At 41.4% G+C, this 23168-nt stretch overlaps 3 protein-coding genes across 5 annotated transcripts in view; 2 read left to right on the top strand and 1 right to left on the bottom strand.

The window, feature by feature from the left end:
* The first annotated feature begins 2724 nt into the window (after positions 1 to 2724).
* Positions 2725 to 17448, top strand: dhfr (dihydrofolate reductase). Of its 3 annotated transcripts, XM_080003232.1 has the most exons (8): positions 2753 to 2889; positions 3030 to 3127; positions 3267 to 3316; positions 5524 to 5629; positions 7421 to 7547; positions 11131 to 11246; positions 16105 to 16183; positions 16468 to 17448. In XM_080003232.1, the coding sequence occupies exons 1-7, from the start codon at positions 2857 to 2859 to the stop codon at positions 16178 to 16180; spliced, it is 606 nt and encodes a 201-aa protein (XP_079859358.1). In that variant the 5' UTR covers positions 2753 to 2856; the 3' UTR covers positions 16181 to 16183; positions 16468 to 17448. The 3 variants fall into 3 exon arrangements, with proteins under 3 accessions (XP_079859359.1, XP_079859358.1, XP_079859357.1); XM_080003233.1 differs by lacking the exon at positions 2753 to 2889 and adding an exon at positions 2725 to 2743 and having other exon boundaries at positions 16105 to 17448; XM_080003231.1 differs by having other exon boundaries at positions 16105 to 17448.
* fam151b (family with sequence similarity 151 member B) overlaps positions 11496 to 23168 on the bottom strand; it is a 25307-nt gene continuing 13634 nt past the window's right edge. The window contains exon 6 of the transcript XR_013844228.1: positions 11496 to 11529. The gene's annotated coding sequence lies outside the window, so the exon portion shown is untranslated. The remainder of the gene's footprint in view (positions 11530 to 23168) is intronic.
* On the top strand, positions 18684 to 19526 carry LOC307233124 (ankyrin repeat domain-containing protein 34B-like; the record flags this gene model as incomplete). The annotated part of the gene is made up of 2 exons (XM_080004336.1): positions 18684 to 18750; positions 18850 to 19526. The coding sequence occupies 2 exons, from the start codon at positions 18684 to 18686 to the stop codon at positions 19524 to 19526; spliced, it is 744 nt and encodes a 247-aa protein (XP_079860462.1).

The following is a 23168-nucleotide window of genomic DNA, read 5'->3' as shown; positions in this document are numbered from 1 at the left end:
CTGTACAGAGCAGAGACTGAGTCACTACAAATTGTGATTTGTTTTGTTCAACCCATTCTAAAGCCATAAAGATGAAATACACCTCAACAGTGCATACTCTTGATACTTAGATTCCTCATACCCATAAGACTTAGTCACCAAATCTGCACTTTTATTTCCTGTCTTGATTTGAAATAATTTCAAATCTACCACTAGTTTCTAGTATCCACAGTGATCATAGGCCATATTACCGTTGAACAAAACTTTTTTAATGCACTCCTAGGTCTTTTGCTGCTGCCTCTTGTGTCCAGCCAAAACTTAATTTTTGTGCTTTCTCCTCCCAACTGGCCTGTAACACACTTTTGGAGATTTATCCAGTACTTTACAAGCAGCAGTTTCCGACAAAGACGTATTTTTCCTGACACAACTTGATGTGCATACACTGGCAGTGTTCTCACTTCCCCTAAACACACTCTCAAAGCCTGAGCCTGTATTACATCCAGCCCCACAAGCACAAATTTTTCTGCTGATCCATATACCACACTCCCATAGTCTAACCTTGATTCAATATTCAAGAGGTTTATTCGTCACATACATATACATACTTTCATACATATATGCAGTGAAATGTAATGCAACGCACCTGGTAATAATAATTTATTTCTTTTAGACCAACTAACTGATTCCTAAAATGTAATACAGTAAGTTGAATACTTATAGAATAAAATAAAAATATATCGAATAAAATGGAATAGATAAAGGAAATAGGCTTATGTATATGGGATAGGCAATTATGTATATACAGATATGTGCATTAAAGTGGCATGTGAATAAAGTGAGGTAGTGTTTGTGGGACAGCACAGTATACAACAGTATGGCGCAGCAACACGGTATCACCGAACAACCCAGAACAGTGACAGTATGCTACATACAGTGCCGAAGGTAGTGGAGCCTATGTGTGTGGCTCAGTGAGGACCCCTGGTGAGGTCAGCATTGACAGTTCTTGTGGCTTGCGGGAAAAAACTCAGTCTCAGTCTCTCTGTTCTTGCTGTGTGACTGCGGAGGCGCTTGCCTGACCGCAGCAGCTGGAACAGTCTGTTGTTGGGGTGATGTGGATCCTTCATGATCCTGTGGGCTCTGCTACTACACCTCCTGGTGTATAAGTCCTGCAGGGAGGGGAGTGTAGTTCCAGTGGTACGTTCAGCTGAACGCACCACCCTCTGCAGGGCCCGCCTGTCCTGAGCAGTGCAGTTCCCAAACCAGGTAGTGATGTTGCCTGTCAGGATGCTCTCCACTGCTCCAGAGTAGAAGGACTTGAGGATCCTCACCGAGACCCGGAATTTCCTTAGCGGCCTGGGGTGGTAAAGACGCTGCCTCGCCTTTCTCACCAGAGTGTCTGTTTGTAAAGTCCATGTTAAGTCCTCTGTGATGTGGACTCCCAGGTACTTGAAGCTGCTCACACTGTCGACAGAAGACCCATTAATCACCAAGGGCGTGTGCGTCCTCGACTGTAATCCTCGCCTAAAGTCCACAATCAGCTCCTTAGTTTTGCTAAAGTTCAGGTGTAGGCTGTTGTCCTGGCACCACAGTGACAGGTCAACCACCTCCTCCCGGTAGGCCTTCTCGTAGCAGTCGGTGATCAGGCCCACGATGTGTGGTTTTCAAATTTATGCAAATGAGCAGTGCTGGACGACAGCCAATACGAGGGAAGATACGCTCTATGGCGCTGCTCCTTGGAAAATGGACGCTCGGACCACTGCATTGTTCCTATAATTTGAAATGAAAAGTCACTTAAACTATTGCTAAAACAAGGAACACGTCATTTTATGTTGCCTCAACAAGGACAATACTTCATTTTAAAGGGACGGATGGCAAGATGACGTTATTTTGTTAAGAATAGGTTATTTCGTTAAGTAAACTACTATCTATGTAATGTATATTGAATATGGAAAAGGAGGGAGGTCTGAAATGTTTGGCGGGCATTCAATAGGCAGTGGATTTTGAGACAAAATGCCTACAAACGCCAAGGGCATAGGTGCCACGTCGCCGGCGTGACCATAAAGGCGACCAGCTGCTCGGCTTTACGCTGCAGCCCAGTCACCGGCGGCGGGACCCTAGCATGACTGTACCATCACACCGCCGGCGACGGGGTGCTGCAAAGCGACGGGGGAGCAAACGGAGCTCGGCGTCATCCAGCTGCAGGGGGCGGAGCGACGAGCTGGCGTCTTCACGGCGCCAAAAAAAAGTTGAGCAAATTTCAACTCTATGCAAATAAGTAGCGCCGAGCGCCAGCGAATAGGAGGGAAGATACGTGCTCAATGGCGGCAACCATTTTAATAAAAAAAACAACAACGATTTTCCCTAACCAATCACTGGAGACCACCGTACGCGCTTGAATCAGACGTCATTTTAAGTCGACACCTATGACTATACACGCCAACATACCTGTTTTACCAGGGTTTTAAGAGTGAGGCGGGGCGAAGTCAAAACAAAAAATATATATTTGTACTTTTAATCAATTTCGAACAGTCTATCTTGTCATTGTTGTTATTACTCCTCCAACGGCGCCCGTGGCGCTGGTTGGCTGATCATTAATCCCCGCGGCGCATATGGACTATGGGTAATCCCGCCCACCCACGGCACTGATTGGCTAATCGATAGTCCGCCCGCTGCACTCATTGGACCGATCGTTTTATTCAACCGAGAAATCCTTTCTTGTCATGGTGCCAGACGATAAGCGTCAATCGACTAGTCCATTTCAAAGGTCTGTGCCCAGGCAACTTTATTCCTCACCACCAGTCACAATAGCGGCACACCGTTTCCGCCATTTCAGACGCAATACTAACTGCTGTCGAGTGGGTGCAGCATAATCATTTTATGTTGGTTGTGGCTCGTCTTACCCATCGAAGAGTAAGAAATCCCTAATTTCAATTTTTAACAATTCATCTAGCGAAAATGTGACTCATCTGATGCACTGATTCCCCATCCCCCGCTTTATAGTGTTTATGCTTGTTTATTTTTAGTTTCGTATGATCTTTTGCCGTTTTCAGGTTAAAATGTCTCGCGTCCTAAACGGCATTGTAGCTGTCTGTCCGGATATGGGAATCGGCAGTAAAGGCAATCTACCGTGGCATCCGATACGGCTAATGTAAGTGATCCCACAGGAACAGCTGGTTATGGAAACGATTGTTGAGTCATAGTTTTACGAAACGCCAGAACGCATGCGGAACGATACGGTTCCAGTAATCAGTCTTACAAAGTCTTAATTTATGTTTCTTCATTTCTAGCAATGAATTCAAGCATTTTCGGAAGCTGACAATGACTCCAAGCGTTGAAGGTAGGAACATTTTTTATTTTATTTTTTTGCAGTACACACACACACACACACACACACATACTATATATATATATATATATATATACACACCTCACAAAAAGTTAAGGATATTTGGCTTTCGGGTGAAATTTCAGGATGAACCTAAAATGCACTATAACCTTTACAGGTGAACTTAATTTGACCTTCTCTAAACTTTTGAATGCACATGTCCAACTGTTCAATGTTTCAGTACTTTTTCCTCAACTTGCTGTTCTCTAACAAGGAGCTGAACGGCAAAATTCACAACAGGTGCTTGATCCATGAATTGACCAATACATTTCCTGGTTCAATTAGAATTGGTCTTAAAACAGTCCTCTTCATCATGCTGTTCACATTTTGACATCATTAGACCAAGACGACACCTAACAACTGATCAACAGTACCTCGCCATTGCGAGGCTTCAAACAGGATGTTCTCGAAGGGAAGTGGCCACTGAGCTTAGAGTGTCACAGAGTGTCATCAGCAGGTTGCAACAGAGATACAGAGAGACTGGAAGAGTCACAGAAAGGCATAGAAGTGGACGTCCTTTGGCCACATCCCACACTTTTGACCGCTTCATTGTGAACAGTGCCCTGCGGAACCGGATGATGAATGCCACTCAACCCCAAGCACATTTAAGGGAGGTGAGAGGCACCCAAGTGTCACGTCAGACTATTCAAAACCGTTTACATCAGCGTGGTCTGTGTGCTATACGACCTGCAAGGGTACCTGACCACCCACCAGGCACAGGCATCATCATCTTGCATGGGCCAGGGAGCATTTACGCTGGACGAGGGACCAGTGGGCCTCAGTGCTGTTCTCTGATGAAAGTCGATTAATGTTGAGCAGAAATGATGGCCGCCAACGATGTTGGAGACGTCAAGGAGAGTGCTATGCATCAGCCACTGTTGTCACCACACGAGCCTTTGGTGGTGGTGGTGGTGTTACAGTGTGGGCAGGTGTGTCTAGTCAATACAGAACTGCCCTACACTTTGTGAATGGTACAGTGACAAGCCCATACTACCTGAATAACATCATTAATCCAGTCATTGTGCCGCTGCATGAACAACACAGGCCTAATTTCATCTTCATGGACTCCATTGATGCTCCAGCTCATCGAGGTCGCATCATTAGGGAACGGCTGCTGGAGACTGGGGTACCTCAAATGGAGTGGCCTGCACTTTCTCCAGACCTGAATCCCATAGAAAACCTATGGGATCAGCTGAGTCGCCGTGTAGAGGCTTGTAACTCTGTACCCCCGAAGCTCAATGACCTGAGGGCCGCCCTTCAAGAAGAGTGGGGTGCCATGCCTCAGCAGACAATAAGTCGACTTGTGAACAGCATGAGATGTCGTTGTCAAGTTGTAATTGATGCTCAAGGGCACATGACAAGTTATTGAGACATTGACATTTTGTGTTGTGGTAAACCCACCGCTGTTGGTGGCTTTTGTTTCAATAAATTGTTTGAGATGAGGAAATCACCATTGCATGCTTCTACTTAAATGCCCTACTTTCATGATATAATATCACTGTAGCATGAACTTTTTACATGCATGTATGTATGCATGTATGTATGTATGTATGTATGTATGTATGTACATTTTTTTTGACTAGCCACGTGAAGGCTTGGCTCATACTACAAAAAAAACAGGTTAGATTATCTCTATACTGTATTTATTTGGTCTTAAAAATCATTTAATAGATTTGAATTTACAAGGTAAACATTTTGGCTGATTTATTCATATATTTCTCTAGGTCATAATTAGTCAAGTTGTTCGGCATCAAGAGTCAACATTTGTGCTGTTATACAACTGTTAAGCCTACTGCTAAACGCAATACTTACCTTCTCACATACCTGCTACACTTGCCTATTCTCGATGAACCCAACTAACTTTATAACGTTCCTGTCATATTTACCAGTAGAGAGAAATCCAAGAAAACCCTTGCTTTTGCCTTTAAGGAGTAATGTGAAATTAAGTTGCAATGTGACCTAATAAAAACTGTTATAACATTTCGCAGAATCCTATAGTTTCCTCTAGTTTGTAACAGGGCCGGCCCGTAGAATAAGCACCCTATTACGGTTTTTTAGGCCCACAACCACTGACCGTTAGCCTTATCTCCAGTTCAAATGACATGCCAACTGAACTTTGTCCGGCATGCAGTGTTGACATCTTTCCTACTATGATCCAGGTAAACAGAACGTTGTCATCATGGGGAGAAGGACATGGTTCTCCATTCCAGAGAAGAACAGACCATTGAACAACAGGATCAATATTGTCCTCAGCAGGGAACTCAAGTATGATGCAGTATATTTTTCAAAAGCTGCATAGAACAATATAAATTGATTTAATAATTCAAGAGATGATTTGTCACATACACATACGGTCATACATATATGTATTAATTCAAAAGTAAAACAAACAAAAAACCCTAACCCTACCAAAATAGAATTGTCAACATAATCAATTTTGTTGTACTCAGGCTGGGAGTTGGGAGTACTGCTACTGCATAGATGATTTACTGGAAGTAGAATTTGTGAAGATGAAAATGACTTGAGGAAGAGTATATAATTAGTTTACTAAAAACTACAACTTAGTTGCATCACAGAAATTTGTGCTTGTGTATCTGCTCAATTTATTAGAATTTGTTCTTAGTTTTTGAAAAAATTTAGAACTGCCTCAAACCGCTTGCACAATGTCAGAGTCAAGACATCAGGGTGCTAGAAAATGATACAGCCCAACTTAAACTAAATGTAATTGGCGTATTAGAACCACAAAAAAGTATATCTCCAACATTATACAATATAAATATGAAACATTTACTAATGATAATGATCGGACAGTAACTCAGGAGGTAGAGCGGGTTGTCTAGTTAAGATTGCCAGTTCCATACCCGGCTCCTCCTGGTAGCATGCTGAAGTGACCTTAAGCAAGGCACTTAACCCCCGTGTGCGTGTGTGTGTGCACTGTAAAGCACTTTGAGTCATATGACTAGAAAAGCACAAAATAAATGCACCCCATTTACCATTTGATGCAGGACCAATTGTTTTTTTCCATTTGTTCTTTTTCTCTTTTAAAATGTATTTATTTTTCAACTTGACCAAGGCATATCATGACCCTGCTCTCACAATATGATAGGACAATCAATTAACGCCATTGTACATGCAGTTGATTAACTATACACACACAGGCTAAAAAGATCGGTAGGCAGGTAGATAGATACTTTATTCCTCCCCAAAGGGAAATTTCCAGTAGAAATGTCCTCACAGCTCACATCAAAAATAATAGGCAGTGATAATAACAAACAGTATTATGAAAATGAACAAATGAAAAGTGACAATATCTATATGAATATAACAGTTATGTCATATTCAACTAATTGTCATTGCACAGAATTCAAGTACTGAGGCAACAAAATGCATTTCTCTGCATTTTACACAAAGTAAAATATGGAAGGACAATGTAAAATAAACCTGAACATTTTAAACCGTATAAACCTGAGGAATTTAAGCAGTAAATGACAATAAACCTAACAAACAAAGTTAACAGTAAACATACACCTGTAATAACAAATTCACACTTCTGGTTGATGTATGTATGTTTATTCATCTTTTTTTTTTTATATTAATGCAGGTGTGACAATGTTTAGCATTATTAGAGGACATTATGACTTAGGGAGAGAGCACATCTTTAGAGATCGCCATTAGGGATCTCTTTGCTAAGAGTGAAACATTGGCATGTTCGTAAGATAACCGCTTGGAAAAAAAATTTCATTAATGTTATTAAATGTTAATGTTATTAGAGAGGTCGGTTAAATGTTGAACTGCACTGCTACAGGGAAATAACCTGAGAATAAATAGAAACCAGTATAGAGCAGAGCGAGTTCTGCCCGCTGTAGGTTAACACTTGTTATAAAGTCAGTTACAGCTATTGTTTGCTATTTTGTACACTTCAGAGCTGAAGGATGCCATTGATACTTGATCTGCAGATACTTGATCACAGCTACTTGGACTTTATGAACGCTTTCTAAATGACTCAAATGAAAACACTTACCGTCCACCTTTCTGCTGTCAACATGTTTTTTTTAGAGAGCCTCCCGCAGGTGCTCACTACCTGGCTTCAGATTTCAGCTCAGTTCGCCAGCTGCTAGACACTGCAGAGCTTGCAGAGAAGGCAGACCAAGTCTGGGTCATTGGGGGAAGCTCCCTTTACAAGGTAGGTTAACCCACAATTGGATTGTTGATTGGAAGTTGTAAAATGCCAGAAAACCAGAAAGCATTTCACATGACTAGCTCGTTTCAATCAGGATAATAAAAACTCCAACTTTGAGCTAACCTCACAGGCACTTCAGTGTAGCAGTCTTTTCAGCATGCAAAATTTAGAGCTCCCAACAGCTGGTAGCATCTAATTTATTTCATGAACCATGAAAGTCTAAAAAACTATTTTGAAACAACAGACTGTACCATTTCATAAAAGTCAAAGAAGGGGTGGACACAAGAGGGTCTGCTTTATTGTTGCTGTTTTTACTTACTCTGTTTATTGTTTGTCATGTTTCTTGACAGTTATTGCCAACAGCAATACAGATGTCTCCAACATGGAATGAAATTCTGTACAAGTAAAAGTCACATCAAATTGTGATATGACTGTAGAGCTTTAGGTTGCCTTGCCACAAAAAGACAAATTCGAAATCATTTGAAAAGATCAGATTCCATGTGTTTTTTGGACAGTAGTTCACATTTACCCCATTGATACCTGGCATTAAAATATGATCCCTGTGGCACAACCCTTGACCCCAACCAGAATACTCCAGAATACCTTTGGTGTGATGAAATCTTAAAAGAATCAAAATACTCACCATATCTCGTCTCTTCTAGTCTGTCATCTTATTCTCCTTAATTGGAAGTCAGCAAACCCCTCCTTCATTTATACAATGGGTGAGAGAGGTGGCGACCTCTCTAAAACTAAAAAAAGTTAGGTATTCGATAAGAGAGTCTTGGAAGAAATTCTAAATAACTTGTTCCCCCTTTATTGAAGGTCAAATGTATCTTTCGCTTGAATGAAACATTTTCTTTTATCTATCTATTTTTCCGTAATGAAACTTATTTCTATTATGGTTATAGCGTCATAGAAAAGATAGCTATCATAGCCTGCGGCTCATGGCTTGTTTACGACCAGAGAGCACGGGTATTATTTGTTGCGTGGTGCCGTGGCGATATTCATCTGAAAGACAGGGGGCCTGTGCACAAACAACCAGGTGAAACTGAAAGAACTGCTCTAAACAAAACAAAGAATGAATAACTAGAAAAGGAAAATAGAAAGTGTTAAATGTACAGTGGGGCAAAAAAGTATTTAGTCAGCCACCAATTGTGCAAGTTCTCCCACTTAAAAATATGAGAGAGGCCTGTTATTTTCATCATAGGTTCACCTCAACTATGAGAGACAAAATGAGAAAAAAAAATCCAGAAAATCACATTGTCTGATTTTTAAAGAATTTATTTGCAAATTATGGTGGAAAATAAGTATTTGGTCAATAACAAAAGTTCATCTCAATACTTTGTTATATTCCCTTTGTTTGCAATGACAGAGGTCAAACGTTTTCTGTAAGTCTTCACAAGGTTTTCACACACTGTTGCTGGTATTTTGCCCCATTCCTCCATGCAGAGGAATGAGAGGAGTGATGTTTTGGGGCTGTCGCTGGGCAACACGGACTTTCAACTCCCTCCAAAGATTTTCTATGGGGTTGAGATCTGGAGATTGGCTAGGCCACTCCAGGACCTTGAAATGCTTCTTACGAAGCCACTCCTTCGTTGGCCGGGCGGCGTGTTTGGGATCATTGTCATGCTGAAAGACCCAGCCACGTTTCATCTTCAATGCCCTTGCTGATGGAAGGAGGTTTTCACTCAAAATCTCACGATACATGGCCCCATTCATTCTTTCCTTTACACTGATCAGTCGTCCTGGTCCCTTTGCAGAAAAACAGCCCCGAAGCATGATGTTTCCACCCCCATGCTTCACAGTAGGTATGGTGTTCTTTGGATGCAACTCAGCTTTCTTTCTCCTCCAAACACGACAAGTTGAGTTTTTACCAAAAAGTTATATTTTGGTTTCATCTGACCATATGACATTCTCCCAATCCTCTTCTGGATCATCCAAATGCTCTCTAGCAAACTTCAGACGGGCCTGGACATGTGCTGGCTTAAGCAGGGGGACACGTCTGGCACTGCAGGATTTGAGTCCCTGGCGGCGTTGTGTTACTGATGGTAGCCTTTGTTACTTTGGTCCTAGCTCTCTGCAGGTCATTCACTAGGTCCCCCCATGTGGTTCTGGGATGTTTGCTCACCGTTCTTGTGATCATTTTGACCCCACAGGGTGAGATCTTGCGTGGAGCCCCAGATCGAGGGAGATTATCAGTGGTCTTGTATGTCTTCCATTTTCTAATAATTGCTTCCACAGTTGATTTCTTCACAACAAGCTGCTTACCTATTGCAGATTCAGTCTTCCCAGCCTGGTGCAGGTCTACAATTTTGTTTCTGGTGTCCTTTGACAGCTCTTTGGTCTTGGCCATAGTGGAGTTTGGAGTGTGACTGTTTGAGGTTGTGGACAGGTGTCTTTTATACTGATAACGAGTTTAAACAGGTGGCATTAATACAGGTTACGAGAGGAGGACAGAGGAGCCTCTTAAGGAAAAAGTTACAGGTCTGTGAAAGCCAGAAATCCTTCTTGTTTGTAGGTGACCAAATACTTATTTTACCGAGGAATTTACCAATTAATTCATTAAAAATCCTACAATGTGATTTCCTGGATTCTTTCCCCCATTCTGTCTCTCATAGTCGAAGTGTACCTATGATGAAAATTACAGGCCTCTCATCTTTTTAAGTGGGAGAACTTGCACAATTGGTGACTGACTAAATACTTTTTTGCCCCACTGTATGTATATTTATTGTAGTCAGTGCAGGGTTCTGTCTCTCTGTTGATCGTTTCTCATCTAGAGGTTGTCTGGCTTGCATCTCAGCCAGGTGTAAATGCAATCTGTACAGCTTGGCCACATACCCACAAGTCGAAAATGTCTCCCAGCTCTGCCTCTTCCCGTTCTCCCACAAATCATCAGTCCTCTGGCACATACACAGTGACCGATTTGATGTGGTGGTCTTCACTGCGGTTGCAATTGCTGCAAGAAATATTTGTTCTCATTGCTGTTGTTTTATTGCAGGAAAATGTGCCGTGTTTGTTTAGTACACCTACCTAATTTGCACACTGAGATGCGATCACAATGCAGGCAGAATCAAGATAGCGAGAACACTTATTAATACCAGGTGTAAATGCATGATCGGATGTCATTATCGAGATACAGATCACATTTTGCATGCGGGGTGTATATGGGGCCATTTTTCTAAAAAATAAATAAATTCTGGCCGATTTGTACCTGCTCTACATAGTCTTCCTAATATTAGTTAGTTAGTTCGTTCCTCCCGTTCCTTCTTGAAGATTGGGCGACGAGCCCCCACCATTTGCTCCTTACCAGAATGGCTTCTTCTCGTTTCCTAATATTATTAATCCATAAACTACACCACTTCTTGTCCGGCTATTATTTCCTGCTAGTGAACTATCCAGTACACTGACACACAGAATCAGTAAATCCTGGGTTTAATTTGGGTTTCACAAGGCCAATTCTAATATTAATAGCAAAGGAAACTAACATTTTCATGAAAAATGTTTAGCCAAAGTTGCAAAAATACAAGCTAGTTAAACATTCACTTTTTAATGTAAATTGACGATTGTTAATCACTGAATTTCTCAGGAGATGATGGAGAGCCCTGGGTCCACACGGCTCTTTGTTACCCGTATCCAGAAGCAGTTTGAGAGCGACACGTTCCTCCCTGAAATAAACCCAGCCAAATACCGCCTTCTGCCAGAGTGAGTTCAACATGCACAAAAAGTTCACATCTTACCACTAATTTCTTTAATAGTAGAGTCTCAAATACAGCAATCTTTTGTCACAGTCGAATGCAGTCTGTGCATCTTGAAGACTCTGAAGCGAGGGAAGTGTCTAGTTGTAAGATTGAGCCACATCTTCTTCTTTAAGTGGTGCAGCTGGAAAAAAGTGCTGAAATTGGCGAAAGTAGAATCATGTCCAATATCCGATGCAGTCGTTTTGGCCAATATAGGACCTGATGCTGAATGTGGGATCGGTACATCCCTGTCGGAGAGCAAAGCAAAACATATTCGCCGCACAAAGGACGGACGAAAGACAGATGTAAGAATTGGGGATAAATTCTAACGTGGAAGACTGATCATAAGGGTATAAAAAGGGTAGCCTGCAGCCAAACCTTCATTACGAAAATGTTTGGATCTTATCTACAAATTGAGTTAAGATCATCCACCCGCTTCCTCCACCATTCTCCCCTTAAGAGTAGGAGCAGTTGCATAAACTCTGTCCAGTCCATAATTTACACGTATAACTGGACAGCATCAGGAAAACTGACGAGGTGTTCACATGATGGGTTAAGACGCACACAGGAAAGCTTGTATGCACATAGCGCCTTTCCAACAATGTATAACCCTGAACAGAAAATATCTGAGATTTGTGTTCCAGGGGATATCATGAGTGCATATTTCAACCGTTTGGCCTGTTACTAAGCCCAATTGAGTGATAGCCCCCCTCAGGGAAATAGGTACTTGGGTGCCATGTGTACATAGACAACGTGCTAACTGCTGCCTCCACAACCTAGAATGTGCAGCATAACACAGCATCATATGAACCTGAGTTTTAGAATGAATGCGGGTCTAACTCAACATCTCTTTCATAGGGCTGCCAATGGACTCCTTCCTTTCAGTGGAGACGCTCTGTCTGGCACGCAAAATTGGGTTTCTCTTAATCTGTCTACTCAGGCCCAAGACTACTTGGGCTGATGGCTTCAGCCTTGCTAGTTGTTCCTCTGGGTCATTTACACTCACCGGCCACTTTATTAGGTACACCTTGCTAGTACTGGGTTGGACCCCCTTTTGCCTTCAGAATTGCCTTAATTCTTTGTGGCATAGATTCAACAAGGTGTTGGAAACATTCCTCTGAGATCTTGGTCCATACTGACATGATAGCATCACGCAGTTGTTGCAGATTTGTCGGCTGCACATCCATGATGCAAATTTCCCGTTCTACCACATCCCAAAGGTGCTCTATTGGATTGAGATCTGGTGACTGTGGCGGTCATTGGAGTACAGTGAACCCATTGTCATGTTCAAGAAACCAGTTTGAGATGATTTGAGCTCTGTGACATGGTGCATTATCCTGCTGGAAGTAGCCATCAGAAGATGGGTACACTGTGCTCATAAAGGGATAGACATGGTCAGCAACAATACTCAGGGGGGCCCAAAGTGTGCCAAGAAAATATCTCCCACACCATTATACCACCACCATCAGCCTGAACTGTCGATACAAGGCAGGATAGATCCATGCTTTCATGTTGTTTACGCCAAATTCTGACCCTACCATCTGCATGTCGCAGCTGAAATCGAGACTCATCAGACCAGGCAACGTTTTTTCCAATTTTCTATTGACCCATTTTTGGTGAGCCTGTGCCAATTGTAGCCTCAGTTTCCTGTTCTTAACTGACAGAAGTGGCACTCGGTGTGGTCTTCTGCTGCTGTAGCCCATCTGCTTCAAGGATTGACGTCTTGTGCGTTCAGAGATGGTATTCTGCATACCTTGGTTGTAAAGGGTGGTTATTTGAGTTACTGTTGCCTTTGTATCGTCTTGAACCAGTCTGCCCATTCTCCTGACCTCTGACATCAACAAGGCATTTTCGTCCACGCAACTGCCACTCACTGGATATTTTCTCTTTTTCGGGCCATTCTCTGTAAACCCTATGGATGTTGTGTGTGAAAATCCCAGTAGGTCAGCAAGTTCTGAAAAACTCAGACCAGCCCGTCTGGCACCAACAACCATGCCACGTTCAAAGTCACTTAAATCCCCTCTCTACCCCATTCTGATGCTCGGTTTGAACTTCAGCAAGTCATCCTCACCATGTCTACATGCCTAAATGCAATGAGTTGCTGCCATGTGATTGGCTGATTAGCTATTTGTGTTAACAAGCAATTGAACAGTTGTACCTAATAAAGTGGCTAGTGGGTGTGGTTGATTTAGCATTGGGTGACATCTTAGGGTCTGGATCCTCACTGTTGTGGCCACCACAGATTTCACATCTCAGCAACATGCACTTTTGCACTGCGACAGTAGAAATATCTCGGTTGACTTACTTTAACACGCAATTACTCTAACTAAGAAAGTAAGTAATATATTCTTTACCAGGGGCAGTCAACATTTCAGTTTCCACATTATGTGCCAGAATTAGCTAATGAACTCATTTTCATCCATAGTCCCTGAACATGTTATTACAAATTATTGGCCTAATGTCATCAATACAATGCTTCAGCAAGCAGGACAGTACAACACATAAATACATGACAAAAGTATCAGATATACATGAAAATAATGAGTACGTAAAGGCAGTGCCAGAAATGAAGTAGTATGATTACTCATGATTAGTACGTAAAGGCAGTGCCAGAGATGAGGTAGTATAATTACTCATGATTGCAAGTTGGTTTGCTTTAAGCTATGTCTTAAGTTTATGTTTAAAGTTAGGTAGTTTGTGCTCTCTCTTAATTTCAAAAGGTAGACTATTCCAGACTATTCCTAGGTAGCTCTAACTGAGGAGACTGTTTGCCTAAACTTACTACGTCAGTATTGTACCCTCTGTTCCTAGTTGCCCTGCCGCTACCATCCTTCTGCATTATGAACTGGCTCAGTAAGGGAGTGGAAGCCCATGTAAGAAGATATAAAAATGGTATAAAAAAATTAATAAATTGTACTTGTATTTGGGAGGATATGGCAATGGTAATAGCTTTTGGCCTTTTGGTCAAGTGTTTTTAGTGACTATTTTTAAAGCGACTTGATTGGTTTTAGAGTTGTAATGCTTGCTTGTGACCAGCTTGTAAAACTATGCTATGTGGGAGAAGCTCATAGGATGCATAAGGAGGTTGGTAGCCTCTGTTGTTAGGGATGGTCTTATATGCCTAAAGTTAGCCAGGTTAGATTTGTTAGTACTGGCCAATTTTTTAACATTTTTTACACAACAGATTTGAATCTAGAATGATTCTAAGGTATTTCAAGTCAGACACCACCTTGAGCTTGGTAACACTCGTTTTTGCGAGAAAGACAGTTTTGTTTATTTTAGGTGTCATCATTAATTGCTTAACCAATCAGATATATGGACCATAGCTGCAGTTAGTTTGTTTGCAGCTTGTTGTTTTTAGCATGTACATCAAGAACTGTCATCAGCATACATTTGTATATTGACAGATGGGCAGACTAAAGCCAGGTTCTTAATATACAAGCTAAACAAAATAGGGCCCAGTATTGATCCTTGAGGAACACTCATGTTTTAGTTGAGGTATGTTGATTAGGTATTATCAATTGCATCACGTCCTGCCTCCTCCAGACCCACGATGCATTGCAGCTCTTGTTCTTCTTGCACAGATTGCATGCAACTGCTGCAGACATTAGCTATGCTTGAAACCAGGATAATCACGCTAGAAAAAGACAGGTGCACTTCAGGATACAGTACCGATGTCACCCTTAACCGGTGCGCTAGCGCAGGAAGAGTTTCTAATGGATGAAACTCTCACTGTTGTTTTTCCAAAACTTGACAAGACAAAGACAGTACTAAAGAAACCAACCAAACAAGCAGCAGATACTACCTACTGGTACAAGAACGGTGCCATGCCTAAAAAGAAAGGCAAAACGAAGAAGCATAGAACTGCGCAGTTATGCGGGTCGCTGGCTCACTCTACCCCGAACCACTGACCCTACTTCTACAGAATAGATTGGAACCACTGCTCCAAGTGTCTATGGTAGACACCTTGCAGAAAAGTGATGAGACCGCAGCCCTTGAAGAGAGATAACCGCCCCCCTTTTCACCCTCCCCCATGGACACTGACCATCAAGACCTCCCCAATGGCCAAAACAACACCCTCCCGCAGATCAAGGTCTTTTCCAAATCTATCCCTCTTCACCGCCTACTCGCATCTTGGCTTAACCTGTGAAATGAAGGAACAGGAAATCGTTGGCACCAGGCTTGTATTTGTGTTTCATACCCAGCCCATGACCTTCATCACCCCAAAGACCTGTGCCCCCGCAATGACACAAGTGCAGGTAGACAGCCGCCCACAAAACCCAGCAACACATCAACAACTACCCAAGCAGGTGGCGGCGGCCCCCCCTCCCCATGCCTCAGACTTTGTGTTCTAGCAGCGGCACTGATAACTGAGATCATCATGGGTCCAGCCATAGCCATACTGTAGGTATGTTACTCAGGAAGTCTTGCACAGCTGGACCCAAGGTTGCCTACACCAGTGCCTGGCGCCTTCTCCATTCCTGTTGTGACTAGTAATGGAGTCAACAAAGTGAAATCTTATCACACTGCTAACCTGCCAAATTTAATAACTATCCCGTCAACCAACAGCTGTGCATCTAGTGCCGAGGCACCGTGTTTAAGTTCGAACTGAAAATACTACACTGGTGGCTAGAGCTCATATAAACAGGTGCTTTACGCCGAGTGCATACTTGGCAAACGTAGCTTAGCAAGACGTCGTAGCAAACCAAGTATGGGAACTATATAGTGACAATGCTCAAGTTAATCAGCATCTGGGTTACGTAAATAATTGTCGTTTTTAACTTTTTTTTCTTAAATTGCAGCTATTACCTTTCTCCCTCCAGGTTCCCAGGAGTTTCAGAAGACCTCCAGGAGGAGTGTGGCATTCAGTACAGATTTGAAGTCTATGAGAGCAAGTAAACTGTGGGTCAATGCTGAGGTTTTGAGTTGGTCTGTATGTTTAAAATGCATATGAGCAGCTCTTCCTGCACAAATGCAAGAGATAAATAAAAACATGAAAATGGGAATACACACACTACTGGTCTGTTTTTATAGGGAGTTAAAAAAAACTTAGTCATTCAAATGTTTTTATATTCACAAATGATTTATAAAAAATCATAAATTGTAATCTGTGATTTTTAAAGGAGTCAACTAGAGCTTTAGTCTTTATACTAGACGGCTGAATCGCTCCCTATCTTCCTTCACAGACTAAAGGACCCATCTCTTCAGACTACACCTTGAACCTATTTGCACTGACCCGTCTACCCCATGAGAATCTTCTCTCTTTACTGTCTAACATACTTTCAATACACAAAAAAAACCCCTTCAATCTACTAGTACTGCTTGAGTGCTGCTCTTGAGAATGTTTAGCTGTGACTGTTTCATACTGTGACAAATGAACTTATTGTAAGTCACTTTGGATGAAAGCGTCTGAAAATGGGAATATGCTAAATGATGTAATGTAGTAATGTAATGACAATGTGTTCGGCATACCCACTTACACATATTACACCATTTTCCTGATGTCTCACGTTTTCGGTTTTAATGTCTCTTCGATTTTTGAAAATTCAATATGGTGAGAATCTTACCTTAAAATATAAGTTAGGCTTCTCATTGCATCTTTCAAAATCCCTGGTTGCTATCATTGGATGTGTGATTTCTCTGGTTGTTCAAATGTCACCGACTGCATCTCTATCGAACGGTCTGATAATTATTACCACTGACATGGAATACATCTGTTACGTGACTCTGGCATTATAAGAGGAATGGAAGACTTAACATTAACAAAAACCAAAGGTAAGTTTGTCAAAATAATGCTATTTTTATTTAGACCCTTCTATTCTAATTTTTTCTTTTTTGGAACATTTTGCGAGATCCTAAACATACTACAGAAAAATACGATGGCTGTGTCCTTGTGCTGTGTATATGTATTACAGTAACTTTCAATGCCTTCTAGAGATGGCACTGTGACAGCTGACCCAGTGAAATGTGTCAGGAAAAGGGAACGCAAGGATCATATAGGTTTCTTTTTTTTTTTTTTACTAACTCAATAGTAATACTCATTGTATAGTATTGGTAAATGAATTGATGTGTTCAACATTCCCATTAAATCTGAAGTTGATGTAGTTGCAACTATACACTATATTGGAGCTGTCATTGTAACTATTTGAATAAACAGGTGCAGATGATTATCTTTACAACTCAATATACACGCAGCAAAAGACTCCAGACGTCTTTTGAAAGGGCACTTTTTTATCCACTATGGTCTCTTTATGATAAACATTGCCTGCATTCATTATACTCTTCTTTAACTAGATAAAAAAATACAAGGGGATAGTAAATAGAGGTCTGGGTTTCACACACTGAGCCAGAAAATGTCTTCATGATACATGGAACACCTCCCATTATTTGTTCTCTTTGCAAGGCTGCTACTTGAAGGCCAGGTCTGAGCCCTCAAATCAAGGGTGTTGTTGGGAGAGGAGGGTGGTCTGCTCTGAATGTCAACATGCAGGTCTCTTTGTGTATAGGACAGGCTTCCAACTGGTTTGTATGCTCACAAACCACTTTAATGGAATCATGGTATCCTTGCAAATCAAAACTTGCATGTAAAATACTCTAGAATCCTGTTTAGCCATCATACTGTTAACAGGATATTAAAATCTATATTTTGTCAAAAGATAATCCCATTTTTGATATTGTTTTTGTTTTGAAACAGCCACTCATGTATATTTGCCTTGAATTTGATAAACCAGTGTAGGTAGATAGATAAATGTGGATCAATATCTATTGCTCAGCAAAGTTGAGGCTAAACCCAGATGTGTGTTGGGTTGCATTTTCCAATGGAATTCGGGTACTTACAACATTGCATACTTCAAACAACTCTAACATTTGTCTCCTAAATGTCCATCTGGATGCGGATAAATGAAGATTCTACTCTAGCACTATATACAACTTAAATACACACTCACCGTTCGGTGAAAGGTCCTCAACTTAAAATTTAAAAATGTATTCCAGTTAAAGAGACTGATCCATTTACTTGATTTGGTCTCATTAGAAAATGATTCTTAAGAGTCAGCCTTTTCTCAACAACTCATACAATCTCACCCATTCAAAACAAGCCAGCGATGATATACCAAGGCCTCAATGTCCCATCTCCCACTGATCTGGAAGAATGCCTGTGTTTTCCACCAATTTCTTGTTTCGAGTCACCATCTCAAATCCAGCAAAGCATTTCTCCACAAAGGTCTATAACAAATTGTTTTCCATCACCAGGGGACCCACTTCTTGACCTCAGGAATTCCCAATGGTTGGGCTTAGGGCACTGCCACGCCACTAGTGGGCCTGGTGCTCTCACCAAAGATCCTAGCCCCATACAGGCTTCTGGTTCTGATAGGCTCCCTCTCCAGAGGCTCCACTTTGAGCCATGGATGAAGATTCCTTCTTGTTTGCTGCTGCAGCAGCACAAACCCTCATCGTTGAGCCAGGAACAGGTGGACATTAGTCCAGAACAGAAACCATTATTAAGTATTAGTAGCCTTACCTGCCAGAAAAAAAACAAAACAACTATCTTCTTCATGCCAGAGATATAGATACCAGAGATGCACCTCAGCCACTGAGTAAGCTGGTGCAGTCATCTAGGAATAGTAGCGGAGGAAGTAGCCAAAGAGGCTTTGGTAGAAAGATGTCTTATGACAGTACTGCAGCAGTGCATTATGAGTATCATCCAAACTTGCACCAGGATGCCAGTTTTCCATGCCCACAAGAATCAGCTTCAAAAGAAAAGGTTTCTTCTGCATGTGTCCAATTCATCGGCGTCTCTCGTCTGCAAAACGTGGTCCTCCGCTGTAAAATTGGCATGGACCACTACAGTTCCGATTCACAGTTTCCCCAGGTTGGAAACCATCACATGGAGGATCGAAAGAAGTCTTCTGGGAGTGCAGGAGGAGCACCCAAAAAATGCAAACTGCTCAGCACCAGGTCCTCCACCCTGTCAAGCTCCCGTGAATCCCTGGAGAGCATTATCCAAAAACCAGAAGCTTGCGGCCTGGAGCGTAGAGGCTCAGGCGCCCTTCTTCTGGATCACATCTCCCACACTCGACCAGGGTGCCGACCCCCTTTGAATCCTCATGCTCCAATACCAGACATTGGAGTGGGCACTTCTTTTTCACGACCCTCGAATGACACTGACAAGACAGTGAATGGAACTCTTGCTGAAACAAAGCCCTCTGCCCTGTGCACCTCCTTTCACAAAGGATCCAAAAACTAAGAAAACACTCGAGACACTCTATACAATGCAAGCAGATCGGCAGCTGGTAAACTTTGAGGAATAGCTTTCTCACAGGTAGATATGCGAAAATGCATGCTACTGCTAAAGCTAGCCTCAGACATTGTTGCTCTATGCCTGTGATTATTACAAAAGCTTTTCCATCTTTTCATTTCCTCTATATATCAATCATCGATTGTAATTTAAAACAAGGTCAAATTCTTGAAAAGATGATTGTATTGAAAGAGGTAAAGTGCACTTTCCTGCTGTCTCTATAAAACAGGTAACATACTTGGGATCAAGCAATTATGCATGCACACTTGAATAAGTATCAATATTATCATTATTCATTTATCATCATAATCATCACTTAATGTTGAGTAATACAAGCATTTAATGCACACATTAGATGTTAATGTGCATTACAGGGATCCATAGTCTGCAAAATGCTCTTAACTGACAACTGCGTAACTAATTCAGTCAAGACAGCTTTATAATTCATACATTATATTACCTATTAAGTTTGTGTGAATTTCTCCATGAGCTGATCATATGAAGGTAATTTCTTATTTTGTATTTCCCTTATGGCAAACAGTTACCAGAATCGTACCACAAAATGAATGGAATTACAATTTTTTCCTCAAGCACCGTATGCATGTTTTCAGATGTCTTATTTCAGCCCAATTGTGCTCTGGTAGTCTGCATTTTAATTACTGAATGTTATTAAGTTATGATTTCATTGATTGGTTAGCATTATGTCCACTTTAGGCTTTTTTCAGATAAATTAAATGGGTTTTCATTAGACTGACTTGATAATTTGTTGAATGAATCGGGTTCAAACTGCCATTTCTACAAGGTCCTGCATCATCTGTAGATGAAGCAGAAGCCAGGATTGCTTTTCTGCAGCAGTGAGACTTGGTTAATGTGAATGGTAAATTATTTGTACAACTTAACAGCATCTTCTAAATGTATCTCTATTAAGAACCCTCAGAACTGTAGCCACAAAAACTCTGAAGTTGCATATGTAAGTAAGGAAGTAAAAATGTATTTATATAGCACCTTTCCAACAATAAATGCAACTCAAAGTGCTGTACAACAGTGCATTAGAAAGTAAAAGATTTAACCAATAATGAAACTCAAAAACATTAATCAGAGAATAAAAGATTAAAATCAAGCCATTAATCATAAGAATTAGAAGATTCAAAATCAAAAACACTAATAAGAATTAGAAGATTAAAAACAAGCCAAAGCAGTTTCTAATTTACCGTTTCTAGTCTACTAATTTAGACACATAAAGATTTGTGGCCTATACCTATATTTGAATACAACAAATTGTCCCTCAGTCTGTGTCTAGTATCCTTCATTGGAATGTCAGCTGACCTCGGCCCTGTCTCTCCACAGCTGCGATACAAGGTGATGACACACGTTAGGGAAAAACAACTAGAGTACCGTAGAGTTACAGTGCTGATAAAACAATAAGTCTAGGTAGGCCTACTAGGTACAGTAGGTACAGCCAATAGGAAATAGCAGTGCAGTGCAGGAGAGCCCTAGTTGTAGGCTAGAGTGAATAAATGCGTTTTTAGTTTTCTTTTAAAGATGGCAAACGAGCCGGCTTTCCTAATATCTATAGGTAGTACATTCCAAAGCTTTGGGGCATAAGTTTCGAAGGCTGCACTCCTGATTTTCTTCTGTGTATTACTTGGTGCTTCTAAAAGGCCAGCAGTAGATGTTCGTAGCTCTCTTGGGGGCACATAGTTAGTAAGGGAGTTGGTGATGTATTCTGGTCCTTGCCCATTTAGAGCTTTATGTATGAGGAGATGGACCTTAAAGTCTACTCTAGATGCAACTGGAAGCCAGTGTAAGGCAGCCAGGACTGGGGTGATGTGTTCTCTCTTCTTAGTTCTAGTTAGTAGTCGGGCAGCCGAGTTTTGGATGAGCTGAAGCCTTTCAGTAGTTACTTTGGGAAGGCCAGTGAGAAGTGCATTACAGTAGTCAAGCCGGCTTGATACAAAGGTGTGAATCAGCTTTTCAGCATCCTTTTGGTTTATGAAAGGTCTTACTCTTGCTATATTTCTAAAGGTGAAAAAATGAAACTTTCGTCACCTTGTTAATATGGGACTTGAAGCTTAGGGCGGAGTCTAGAATGACACCCAAACTTGTAACCTCAGGTTTGACCCAGGGTGCCAGTTTCCCTAGGTTTTTAAGTAGCATGTCCCTTTTTTTGGGGGGGGGAGAAGGATTTCAGTTTTGTTTTCATTTAGCTTCAGGAAGTTATTGCTCATCCACTTATTTATCGCTAGAAGACAGTTTGTGATGGACTGTATAGCTACAGTGTCATTTGGTTATGCCGAGATGTATAGCTGTGTGTCATCGGCATAGCTATGGAAGCATACATTGTGCTCTCTAATGGTGTGCCCAAGTGGGAGCATGTATAGTGAGAAAAGCAAAGGGCCAAGGCAACTTCCTTGCGCCACTCCAAAGCTGCTGTCATGTTTCTCTGATACATGATCTCCCAGCTTAACGTAGAACTTTCTCCCTATAATGTATGGTCTGAACCAATTGAGCACGTTGCCGGAGAGACCAACCAGCCTTTCAAGACGATTGATTAAGATGTCATGGTCAATTGTATCAAATGCTGCGCTCAGGTCTAGCAGGACAAGGATTCAGACCTTATTTGCATCAGCGTTCAGCCTGAGATCACTAACTTTTTTAGTGAGGGCAGTTTCTGTGCTGTGATTTGTTCTAAAGCCTGACTAATTCTTCCATAATGTTATTTTCTTTGAGAAAAGAGTTTATTTGTACTGAAACTATCTTCTGGAATACCTTACTGATGAAGGGAAGATTGGATATTGGCCTATAGTTTTTCAATTCGTTCACATCTAGATTGGCCTTCTTTAGTAGTTGTTTCACCACAGCTGTTTTGAAGGCGTCTGGAAAGATGGCAGTTGGAAGTGACAAGTTTATGATCATCAGGACGTGACTCTTGACACTATCAAATACCCGCTTTAAGAATGCCGTTGGTATAGGGTCAAGGCACGGCCTGATTGATCGCATAATATTAGAAAATTTGGTCTCAGCACTGTCATCTAAGACCCTTCTGTGGACTAGGAGTTTGCTTCTGGACGTTTTCATGATTAGTTTTGTCGCATAGAACATGCAATAATGGTCGGAAATGGGCATTTGTTGCACCGACAGTCTCAATATCTAACCCTGCTGTTATTAGTAGGTCTAATGTGTTCCCATATCGGTGGGTGGGTTCGTGTATATGCTGCGTCAGCCCATAACCGTCGAGCATGTTCTGAAGCTCACAACCTGTGGGGTCGTTCTCCTTGTTAATATGAATATTCAGGTCTCCATTTAAGATTATTTTATCATATTTAGTAAGGTAGATTGAGAATGAGAATCATTTCTGAGAATTCCTGTATAAACACTGATATTGAGTATTTTGGTGGGCGGTACAGTATCACACTGATTAATGGAAAGTGTGTTCTAATTTCTATAGCAAGATACTCGAATGATGGATATGTGCCCAAGTCAACATTATTTGACGTAACCTGCAGTGCCATGATGGTGGCTATTCCTCCTCCTCCCTTTCCCCTCAGTCTGGTTGATTGATAAGATTTAAAATTGGGGGGACACGCTTCA

This window comes from Zeus faber (genome assembly GCF_960531495.2).
Source record: "Zeus faber genome assembly, chromosome: 7".
Taxonomy (NCBI): Eukaryota; Metazoa; Chordata; class Actinopteri; order Zeiformes; family Zeidae; genus Zeus; species Zeus faber.
This window is presented reverse-complemented; position numbering and strand designations above follow the sequence as displayed.